This window comes from Gossypium hirsutum, chromosome A11, assembly GCF_007990345.1.
Source record: "Gossypium hirsutum isolate 1008001.06 chromosome A11, Gossypium_hirsutum_v2.1, whole genome shotgun sequence".
Lineage (NCBI taxonomy): Eukaryota > Viridiplantae > Streptophyta > Magnoliopsida > Malvales > Malvaceae > Gossypium > Gossypium hirsutum.
The window spans coordinates 952,398-964,876 of record NC_053434.1 but is presented as its reverse complement, the minus strand read 5'-3'; the positions used below and the strand labels follow the sequence as shown (position 1 = coordinate 964,876).

General features: G+C 34.4%; 1 protein-coding gene and 1 long non-coding RNA gene across 2 annotated transcripts; one reads left to right on the top strand and one right to left on the bottom strand.

Annotated features, from left to right (window-relative positions):
• Window positions 1–3,017: 3,017 nt before the first annotated feature.
• Window positions 3,018–5,004, bottom strand: LOC107923824 (uncharacterized). The gene is made up of 3 exons (XR_001691656.2): window positions 4,902–5,004; window positions 4,372–4,454; window positions 3,018–3,218 (listed from the first exon to the last, which is right to left on the bottom strand). It is a non-coding gene; the product is annotated as an uncharacterized lncRNA (long non-coding RNA).
• A 6,548-nt stretch (window positions 5,005–11,552) lies between these two features.
• LOC107923487 (berberine bridge enzyme-like 23) lies at window positions 11,553–12,062 on the top strand. The gene has a single exon (XM_016853683.1). It carries the CDS (start codon window positions 11,553–11,555, stop codon window positions 12,060–12,062), a length of 510 nt encoding a protein of 169 aa, XP_016709172.1.
• The last annotated feature ends 417 nt before the right edge of the window (window positions 12,063–12,479 follow it).

Here is a 12,479-nt window from a genome sequence, read left to right as displayed (position 1 = left end):
TGTTTTTCTTTGTTTTCTATTACCATATCTGCTCCAAGTACTCTTGCGTTCGATTCAGAAATCGAAAAGACTGCGAAAGCTAATCGAAAGGAAACAAAACCAAGGAAAAAGCAGTCAGTGGTGGTTGGAACTCAAAGCAATCCACCGCCAGAAATTAGAATCGACGACGAAGTAGAGTCTAGGGTTAACGAAAACCCTACTCAAACGTTAGAAAGTAAAGAAGAAGAAGTGCTGAACACTAGGGTTGACGAAAACCCTAATTTAACACTTCAACTTATGGCTCAGACAATTCGGCAACTGGCCGAAGCGCCGACAGAACAACCGTTACTATGCATCGCGTATCCTACTATGGATACTGATTTTGAATTAAAGTCAGGCTTGATTCAGCTACTGCCAACTTTCCGTGGGTTACAAAATAAAAACCCACACAAGCATTTAAAAGAATTCCATATGATTTGTTTGAGTATGAAACCTCAGGGGGTAACTGATGATCAAATTAAATTGCGCGCTTTCCCTTTTTCACTAACAGATTCAGCCAAGGAATGGTTATTTTATTTACCTCCTGGATCCATTACAACTTGGGCTGATCTATCTCGTTTATTCCTTAACAGGTTTTCCCCTGCATCACGAGTGGCTGAGTTAAGAAAAGAAATCGTGGGCATAAGGCAAAAAGACGCAGAGACTCTATACGACTATTGGGAGCGATTTAAGAAGTTGTGTGCAAGTTGCCCACAACACGGTATAACGGAACAGTCTTTGCTCCAGTACTTTTATGAAGGCTTGAAACCCATGGAGATGAATATGGTAGATGTCGCGAGTGGAGGAGCGTTAGTCAACATGACTCCACAACAAACAAGAGACTTAATCTCCACAATGGCTGCGAATTCCCAGCAATTTCGAGCCAATCCTGAACCCCCTAAAAGGGTTCACCAGCTAAGTAATTCTACCATTGAAGATAGACTTGATAGACTTACTAATATTGTGAATTCCCTTGTTATAGAAAAATCGAAACCAGCCGGAGTATGTGGAATATGTGCTACACCTGAACATACGACTGATGCGTGCCCTAGTCTGTGTGACGATTCTATGGCCCATTTAGATGCTGTGGGAAATTTTCCTGGGCCACCACAAAGACGATACGACCCTTACGCCAATACCTACAACCCAGGATGGAGGGACCACCCTAATTTTAGTTATGGGGCTAATCCACGATATAAACAGTCATACCAAAATCGAGCCCCACAACAGTCGCAAGATTCAGGTAATTCTTTAGAAACTTTGGTCAATAAATTAGCAACAAATGTCCTTGATTTTCAACAGCAAACTCTCAATTTCCAAAGAGAAATGAAGGGTTTTCAGCAGAAAACTGAAGCATCCATAAGGGAGTTGACCACATCAATTGAGAAATTAAACTCTCAAGGGAAACTGCCATCACAAATAGAACCAAACCCGAGGCAGAATGCGAATGCAGTAATGTTACGAAGCAGAAAGATCCTAGAACTAGTTCCTGGCAAGAATCTTGGTCAAGAAATCGCCCAGGAAACTCCAGGAAACGACAAACAGATCTGAGCGAAACCCCCACTGTCGAAAATCCAACCTCCATTCCCAGGACGATTAAATCAGTGTCGAAAAAGTAAGGAAGACAAGGAGATCCTTGAAACATTCAGGAATGTTGAGATCAACTTACCACTGTTAGATGCCATTAGACAGATTCCGCGGTATGCCAAGTTCCTCAAAGAACTTTGCACCAACAAACGAAAACTAACAGGTAATGAAAAGGTAAGTGTTGGTGAGAATGTTTCCGCAGTTCTACAGTGAAAAATGCCGTTTAAATGCAAAGATAGGGGTATGTTCGCTATTCCATGCAAAATTGGCCATTTGGGAATTAAGAAGGCTATGTGTGATCTAGGGGCCTCAATAAATGTAATGCCTTATTCTATTTATGAATCACTTAACGCGGGTTTTTTGACAAAGACATGTGTTATTATTCAATTGGCAGACAGGTCTATTGTGCATCCCGAAGGAGTCCTCGAGGACGTCTTGGTAAAAGTTAATGAACTTATTTTCCCTGCAGATTTCTACGTAATTAAGATGGAGGAGGACAACACTGCTGGATCTTCAGACCTCCTGTTGGGCCGACCCTTCCTTAGTACTGCTAGCACCAAGATCGATGTCCGAAGCGGCACTCTTACGATGGAATTTGATATAGAGACCGTGAAATTCAATGTTTACGATGCCATTAGCCATCCAAGCGAAATCTTGAGCGTAAACCGCGTCGACCTGATTGACTCATTAGTGGACGAGACTTTTGAGTCAACTTATGAAGACGAATCTGAATATAGATATGATGATTATGAATTTGTTAAGACATTATTATCACCATCAGAAACTAAACTTCTATCTTCTGTTGTACAGGCTCCAGATTTGGAATTGAAACCACTTCCCGCGCATCTCAAGTATGCATTTTTAGGAAAAGGTAATACCTTACCCATTATAATACCCATTATGCACGTTTAGTAACACCCCCTAACCCTAAACCATCACCGGAAGAGAGTTATGGAGCATTACCGGAGTTTACAGAATAATTACACACAATTCCATTATTTTCTTATGTTCATTCAAAGCTGTCTTCTTGAGCAACAGTCACTAAAATATTTATATCTGGAGCTACGAAGCTCCAAATTAAGTTCCGTTAATTTTCCTTGAAACTAGACTCATATACCTTTCTACCATAAAAATTTAAGAATTTTTGGTTTAGCCAATTAGTACAGTTTATTCCTCAAAGTTACCCCTGGTCTGCTATTTGACAGCTTCGACCTTTCTTTACTAAAATTTGATTATCCCATAGCACAGGACTCGGGTGATGTTCCTGTTTATTTATCTTGAAAATAGACTCATTAAGGATTCTAAGAATATAAATTATAGCCCATAATTATTTTTATACAATTTTTAATGACTTTCCCAATTCAGAATAGGGAATCCGAAATCAATCTGACATTGTCTCATAAAAATTCAAATTCATACCAAATTATTCAAATCCTATTTTATACCATAACCAAACCTTAAATTTATTTATTTCATCCTTACATTTACAATTTCAAAATGACACACACATAAGGCATCCTAGGTACATGCCATTACCCATAATTAACACACTTTACCTCATTGAATTTGGGATCGGCCTGGGATGCTGATTCAACGTTCTATCTTTACTTAACCTGCGCACGGAAACAAACCGTACGCTGAGTATGGTATACTCAGTGGTATTTTCATAATCCGAACACTTAATAATATAACAATTAAACTTAAAATCACAATAACAATTATAAGTATTCATTTATTTATTTTATAGATGAATTTCATTTACTTACCGTATAAATTCTATACAATATATTCACAATTCACTTGTATTCACACTTTACTTCTTAACAATATACCATTTTAATTCATTCTAACATCAATCATCATCCATTTGAACTTCACTCATTTCATGAACCTTTTGGTTCATGTTTCCAATCTCATATCTCAATTTCAATTCTCAATTCAATTTCTCATTTCATTCTAATAGCTCAATCAATCAAATTCACTCGATTTATCTTTTCAGTTATTTACCCCTATTAACAAGACTCGGACTCTGATAGATACGCGGATTCCTCCCAAACACACCAGAATATCCAACCCAAACACACCCAGAATATTATAAATCCTCCATAACACACCAGTATATCATATCCTCCCAAACACACCAATAAGGCATTAAATGCCTCTTCGGATAAACCGAAGTATATAATAACAGAAACATCTTCTCGGCCGAACTACAAATCTCCTCATCACATCACAAACCCAATGGCATGCCATTTGTATCCAATCTGGTCCAATACTGTTAATAGGGTATTTGATTCACTTTCTCAATTTAATGAATCTTTCATGAATATACCATTCTAATAATCACATATATTCACACATTTTCACAATTTCATACATTTTTATTCAATTCAACAAATATATTTCAATTATTCACATTAATTCATAATCCAATACAACTCAATTCACTTTTCAATATCAAATATTCAATTATCACAAATCTCATATATTCATATCAATTCACTCATATTTCCAATCAATATAATTTTTCAATATAACATTCATTCAATATTCAAATTTTTACATAGATCATATATATATATATTATAATTTCAATCAATATAAATTCAATCAAAATGATTTCAATCAATATAAATTTGATAAATTCATCACATACCAAAATCAATCCATTTCAATTGTAAAACATCATAATTCTAACACTAACAATTGTCATATGTATATAAATATAACAAATAATGACTGAGTTCGGATTATAGAAATACAAACCGTATTTTTCGAGCTTTTCCAACCTTTTCCTCGTCGACTTTGCTATTTCCTTACTTAGCCGAAACTTCTCGAGACAACGTTAGCTACAGAAATTAAAACAATTCATATTCATTAATTCACTACTAATTTATATCTAATTAATTGAATTTTCTATTCAATTTTCTACTTTAATTTCAATTTAATCTTAACTAATTTTCACTTACGTTTCTAATTCAATTCACATTCTATTTCTATTCAAATTTCATCCATACTCTCATTTAAATATTAAATTTCCAGCATATTTTCCTAATTTCAAAATTTCATCAATTTAGTTCCTACAACATAAAACTTATAACTAACTTTACAATTTGATCCTATTATCAATTCTAACTTGAAATTCACTCAATTAAACCCTTGATTCATTATTTTATTCAACATGAACTATACTTGAAAATCTATAAACTCTCAAAATATCAACTTAATTTCAATAAAACCTTGTTTTAAAGCTTCTAAAACATCAAATTTAAGAGGAAATGACTTAATTGACTTACCAAATTAAACTTCAAGCTTCAAACCTTATATTTTCCCTTTTTTTCTTTCTTTTCTTTCTTTCCTTCATTCCCTCTCTGTTTCGTTTCTACTATTCTGTTTCTTCCCTTCTTCTCTTTTTTTTTTCTTTTGTTTTATATACATATATATATAATATTATTTATACTTAAATAATAAGTAATACTTATTTATTATTTATACATGTGTATATTATTAATACATGTGTATTTATTTAAAACCATACATTTGTCACTTTTCTTTTTTTAAATTTATTTAATAATAATAGTTAATAATAATTTATAATTTATAATTCAACAATAATCTAGAAAAATCTTTAGATTTTTCATTGTTTGCCGCCTCAACTATACTAAATGGTCTATTTTCCATTTTGGTCCTTTTTATTTTCTTTTAATCTACAATTCAACTTTTATCCTTTATTCAATTTAGTCATTTTCCGAATTACTCTTAATTAAGCTAAATTCACTTAATTAAACTCTAATTAACCACTCTACTAACTTCATAAATATATATATTTAAATATTTACTAATCAATTTTCCAAAAACGGAGACCCGAAAATACATTTTTCGATAACCTTAAAGTTCGGGTCGTTACACGTTTGCATACAGGAGGATGCCATTTGGACTTTGCAACGCACCAGCTACCTTCCAGAGATGCATGATGAGTATATTTTCTGAATATGTAGAAAAAATTATTGAAGTTTTTATGGATGATTTTACCGTGTATGGAAACTGTTTTACTGAATGCCTTGAAAACTTTACAATAATTTTGAACAGGTGCATAGAATTTAATCTTGTCTTGAACTATGAAAAGTGTCATTTTATGGTAGACAAAGGTTTGATTCTAGGTCATATAGTCTCATCTAAGGGAATTGAGGTTGATAAGGCCAAAATTGACATTATAAATTCTTTGCCATATCCTTCTACTGTTAGAGAGATACGTTCTTTTCTTGGCCATGCAGGATTTTACAGGCGTTTTATAAAAAACTTCTCAAAAATAGCTGAACCATTGTGCGAATTGTTGCAGAAAGACAAAAAATTTGAGTTTGACTCAAAATGCAAGGAGGCTTTTGATACACTTAAGCAAAAGTTGGTAACCACCCCTATAGTACAAGCACCAGACTAGAACTATCCCTTTGAAATTATGTGCGATGCAAGCGAACGTAGCGTGGGAGCCGTATTGGGACAAAAGATAGCGAAAGAGCCTCATGTTATCTGTTACGCCTCAAAGACCCTAGATGCTGCACAAAACAACTACACAACCACAGAAAAAGAACTTTTAGCTATTGTGTTTGCTTTAGATAAATTTCGATAATATTTACTGGGATCTAAGGTGATTATTTTTTCTGACCATGCAGCTCTTAGGTACTTAATCGCAAAGAAGGAAGCAAAGCCAATGCTCATTAGGTGGATTTTACTGCTCCAAGAATTTGACATCGAGATTCGTGACAAAAAGGGGTGTGAAAACCTGGTGGCCGACCACTTGAGTAGGATAAAAACTCCATTTGATGATGATCCCATAAAGGATGAGTTCCCCGACGAAAGCTTATTCTCAACCGAGGTGTGCACCAAAACAACCCTATCCATGCTGCCAAACAGTTCTATTCCAGCCCAGAATGCCATATCTCTGCAGCCAAACAGTCCTATTCCAGCCTTAGAATCCCCAAAACCTGCAGCCAAACACCCCTTTTCAGCAAATAAAACCCCCAAACCTTACATTTTTTCCCCCAAATTTCTCCATAACCGCCGACTCCTTTCTCCTCCCCACCGCCGATTTCTTAGCCACCATGGTGAGAACCCGAAGCCGAACCAACATTGCACACGTCACCCACCCCGTCTCCACCTCTTGCCGCTTCGCCATCTTCTTCTCCACCGTGTGAGCCAACCGACGGTAACTACATGGGGAGTTTTTCTAAACTTTTTTTTTCTCCACCTATTTGTTTTCCTTTTACTTTCACATCGAGGACTATGTGTTTTAAGTGGGGGGAGGCATTCTTCGTTGTTACTGTTATTATTTGCTATTTTTGCTGTCATATTGTTGTTGCTGTTGTTTTGTGCTCGTTTCTGCCTATTTATTTTAAGAATATCCTGCTGCTTTTCATGCCCAAGATTTTACCGATACTTGCCTAGTGTTTGACTTTCATGCATGATTCTTACCTTCTAAGGAAGTTATGATTTTTCCCATAATTGATTCTATCTCCACTGTTTTATTTTTATTAGGCTAAAAATAATTGTGATTAATAGGGTTAATTCTATCTTGCTTTTCGTAAAATTAATCAAGTTTAATATAAAGTGAACACTTAAAATGATTGCATGCTTAATTAATGTTCATGGCTATTAGGTGATTATTGAAACTTATTTTTGACACTTAAATTTTTTTCTTTCCTGAGTTCTCAAGAATTTTAAATATCGTTTAATTTTTAATAAATGTTTTCCATGGTTATGAGTACAGCTTAGATCGTGACTGACTGAGTAACCGGAGTAGGGTGCTTGGGTTGTCATTCTACTTCGCGTCAAAAGGTTGTGTGACGTGTTGGGTAAAACTCCGCTAACCGGAAATAAATAATTTTAGGAGTATGTTGGGCTGAGTAACCGGGGTGGGGTGCTTGGGTTGTCATCTCTCTTCGCGTCAAAAGGTTTAATATATTCCTAAGTAAATAAATAATAATAAAATTTAAAAAAAATCAAAAAAATCAAAAAAGGAAAAAAATAAGAGAAGAAAAAAATAAGTACTAATAAAGTTGCACTTCGGGGACTAAAGGAGGAAATAATTAAGGTGTCTTAGTAGGTTTGGTAATTTACCTAAATGGCATAACTCAAGTCGATCTTAATTTTTGTGTGAAATAATTGGAATACTTTTTCTATTTTACTTAAAGCAAGCTTAGAGGTCTCTTTATTTTTCATATGTGTTTTTAACTAATTTTTATGAAACTTTGGAGTGGTATTTCTTTTATGGCAGAATCTAACTTTCACAGTGAATAGGAACCATACTTGAGGGCAAGCATGGGCTAAGTAGGGGGAATTTGATAATATTCTAAAATGGCGTGTTTTTATATATTAATCATGTGTTTATTTTGAGCTTGAGCCTACTAATTCGAGTTATTTATGTCTTTTTATCTTTTAGGGACTAATTGGAGGCAAAAAGTAAATTCAAAGGAAAAAGCGTCAATTTGGAGATTAAATGGGCCAATATGCAACGTGGGACAAATATGGTGCCAAAAGTGCGAACATGGAAGGCACAAGGACTTAAAAGCAAATAGAAGAGATTTTATTTTGGAAGACTCTATTTTATTTTATTTTATTTATATTAGGATAATTAATATTAAGATAAATATTAGGATTATTTAATTTTAGGATTTTATTTTAATTATCTTTATTTATCTTTAATTAAATGTATTTATCTTTTTAGAATTTAAGTTCAATTAGACTATCTCCCTAGCACTATAAATAGGGGGTGAAGTGACTCTATTTGGAGCATCTTTTTCTGTCAACACTCTCCCCCAAAAGTCTTTTGTTCTTTCATATTTCTTTTCAATAAAATTTCTTTTTCCATATTTTTATTTATTTGCTTTCCCTCCATTATCATGAGCCACTAAAAAACCCTTCTAGCCAAAAGTTGACAATATTTCCCCAAAAAGGGTTCTTGAGGCCTAGAATCCGTACTTAGCCTTCTCGCCAAGTATTCTTCGTTTCTCCGCACTACGGGCTGACGCTTCCGTCCATAGCCCTTAAGAAGTAAGCTTTTCTGCATATGCAAAGGCGGCAGCTTTGTATGTTTTGGAAGGACTGCGTAGTCGGTTCGTTAACTTACTGCGTCAGAGGTTGGCGAGCCAAAGAGACAAGATGGCGTGGGATTCGCCATTGAGAAGCGTTGATCTAGCATAGATTACTGGCTAAAGTCAGGTTCCCTAAAAATCGTAAATCTAATCTTTGGAGCTGGTGGTCGTAGGCGTCCTCTTCCACTATAACTGGCTTACTTGAGTCGAGAAGGATCATCCAAAAGCCAAGGATTGAGCCCAAGGCGGAATGAGACAACCGGAGGCTGGAACTTTCCTATAAGAATTTCTTTTCTCTTAAAACTCTCTTTATTATTTTTATTATTTTCGTAATCATAATTTCAGTAAACTTTAAATTCTGTTTTTATTTTATTTTCGCTTCCAAAATCAATTCTTAAATTCTGTTTTTTATTTTTTTTTCCAGGAACGCAGGTTTTCTTGGGCACGATTCTGCCCAGGATTTCGAGAGACAAGCATTCATATAATCCGGTCCCTGAGGATTCGACCTTACTTCCCATTTACTATTTCTTTTTCATTATTTTACAGGGAATAGGATATTTTTGGTGCTCTCAACGACCGCATCAGTAATTTTAAATATTGTCGAATATAATTAGAACCTAATTATCTAAATTTATTTTTTTAATCATCTCAATGAAAAAAATAGATTTTCAAAATGAGATAACTTAATCTTTCAACAAATCCAACTCCTTTTTAGAATTTCTGAAAAATCAATAGTAAATGATATACCAAACTATAGCCCAATACTAATAGGCTAAGGTTCAACAAAAATGTAAATCCATGAAAATTGTCCAACTCTTAGCAAATTAGTCGTTTATAAGCGAAAATTAAATTAAATATTTTTTGAAGGTAAAAGAAAATTGTAGGACCAAAGTTTCTAACTGACGTTTTCAAAGATGTTTAAACACATTTTCAAATTATGCATTTGTATGAATTAAATTATTTCAAAGTATTAATGGGAATATATTTAATCATATATTAGAATATATATTAGAATAAATCTTGACAGGATCCACACGTGGAAGGACTCAAATACAAAATAAAATTTGGATCGAGAACTCATGCATGTGTAAGTAAGCATGGTAAGAATCAAGTTTGTGAAATTCTAATCCAAAATCAATCATTATTAACATCGTTTGCACAACCGTACAACTTGCCTTGTGACACTATGAAACAAGGGATGACCTTCTATATCAAGAGTGAAGTTAAAAAGAATTTTTGGAGTCAAAATATAATTTTACGAGAGCTACAATGTAATTTTATAATTTTAATAACTTATATCTTTATCATTTTTAAATTATTAAATTAAAATTTTATAATTTTTATGATCAAAATGTAATTTTATACATTACAAAATTAAAATCTTGTACAATTTTATTATTTCACATGTTAAAAGATGGAGGTGTCTCTACCAGATATAAGCATATGAGAGAAGGAGACAACAGTGATCTTCTTCTCCTTAAGTCACTTTCACCCTCTTATCCTTCCTTCCTTCTACCCCCCTACTGCTGGCATTCTGCCTGTTACGAGCAAATTTACCGGACTTCATTTCGTTCACCTTTTCCTCCTTTAACCTAATATCAACCAAAAAAAAAAAAAACAGAGAGTAAATGTTGAACATTCAAAAAAAATATTGAAGACGCCAAATTTGATATTGATTCATAATACAATTCAATTCTAATTAATTTCAAAATCAATCGAAAACCAGCAACTTTTCAATTATATAAAAATAAATGGATGAAAATAAGTACTCTTTAGTCTTTATACTATATTAAGGCAACTCCATTATCACCATATCCAAGAACAAGCCCCCAATTGGTGAAGAAAAATGAAATCCCTTTATTGCTCTTTGATTACCCTTATTTTTGCTATTCTCTTCATTTCCTTTTCATGGCCGGTCCAAGCTCAATCACATCACAAATTTCTTCAATGTCTTTTTTCCCTTCACTCAAATGATTCATTTCCCATTTCTTATTTAATCTACTTACAAACCAATAATTCATATTCATCTATATTGGAATCTTCAATTCAAAACCTTAGATTCTCCATAAATGGTACTGCAAAGCCTTTAGTCATTGTTACACCATTGCATGCATCCCATATCCAAGCAACGATTCGCTGTTCGAAACGACATGGTTTGCAAATTCGAACTCGAAGTGGCGGCCATGATATGGAGGGTCTTTCGTACGTTGCCGATGCTTCGTTTGTTGTCATTGATTTGGTTAATCTTAAATCGGTCGATGTCGATGTCAAGAGTCGAACTGCATGGGTTGAAAGTGGTGCTACGGTAGGCGAACTTCAATATAGGATTGCTGAAAAGAGCGGAACCCTCGACTTTCCTACCTGTACTTGCCATACTGTTGGCGTTGGCGGTTACTTTAGTGGCGGAGGACATGGCCCTTTGTCGAGAAATACGGTCTTGCTGCCGATAACATTGTGGATGCTCGATTGATCAACGTTAACGGTGAAATCCTCGATCGAAAATCGATGGGGGAAGATTTGTTTTGGGCGATCTGAGGTGGTGGTGGTGGTAGCTTTGGGATTGTTTTTTATTGGAAATTAAAGTTAGTCCATGTTCCATCAACCGTGACAGTTTTCACCGTCACAAAGGCCCCACAACAAAATGCAACGCAAGTCGTTCATAGATGGCAATACATTGCACCCAAACTTTCCGATGATACATTCATTCTCGCCACCATATCGAGGGCGGAAGCCAGTGAAGGCCAGCGATCAATTCAAGTTACATTTAGAGCTTTGTTTCTCGGTCGGTCCGATATTCTCGTTTCGTTGATGGAAAAATAGTTTCCCGAGCTCGGATTACTGAAACAAGATTGCATCGAAATGAGTTGGATTCGGTCCGTTGTTTACTTCGCTCAATTCACAAAAGAACCCACGGAGATTTTGCTTGATAGAACCGCATCGATGAAATCGTATTTCAAAGTGAAATCTGACTACGTAAAAGAACAAATCCCGGAATTCGTATTCAAGGGAATGGGGCCAATGTTCGATGAATATGAAGGAAGATTTGCATATATGAACTTGGTTCCTTATGGTGCACGAATGGATGAGATCCTGGAAACTGAAACTCCATTTCCGCACAGAGCTGGCAATATTTATAGCATCATGTATGCTACTGGTCAAGATGAAGAAATTACGCATTTCGAAAAGTATATAAATTGGATGCGCAGGCTTCATCGTTACATGACATCATTCGTCTCGAAATCTCCACGAGAAGCTTATGTTAATTATAGGGATTTAGACATCGGAGTTAACGATAAAGACAAGACAAATTATGAACAAAGCAGCATTTGGGGTTTTAAATATTATAAGAAAAACTTTGAGAATTGGTGAAGGTGAAATCGTTGATTGATCCCCATAATTTCTTCAAGCACCAATAAAGCATTCCCTCAACGGTCTAAGGTTGAAAAAGAAACTTCAATGGATTTATTATTTTTATTATTATTTTCAGTACAGATTTGAATTTAAGTTTAGTCAAAATAATTGAAATTTGGTTAATGTCAATTTTAAACACTAGGGTATACTATTGTTTCATTAATCAAAATAAAGGAATGTGATGTAAGAAGAAATGCTTAGATAGTTTTTCCCTCCCTTTTACCTTTGAATTTCATTAATGTCAACTTTTTTTTCATTTTAAGGTTTTATTTTTTATTTTTTACTTTTAAATTAGGCAACATGGGATTTAATGTATAATTTAACAGTGAAACTAACAAAAGGATTTAATTGACATAAATTTAAAAGTTTAAAAAT

Bases quoted from the DNA above. Each gene is read 5' to 3' on its own strand.
- LOC107923487 (XM_016853683.1), top strand. From the start codon at position 11,553: ATGAGTTGGATTCGGTCCGTTGTTTACTTCGCTCAATTCACAAAAGAA.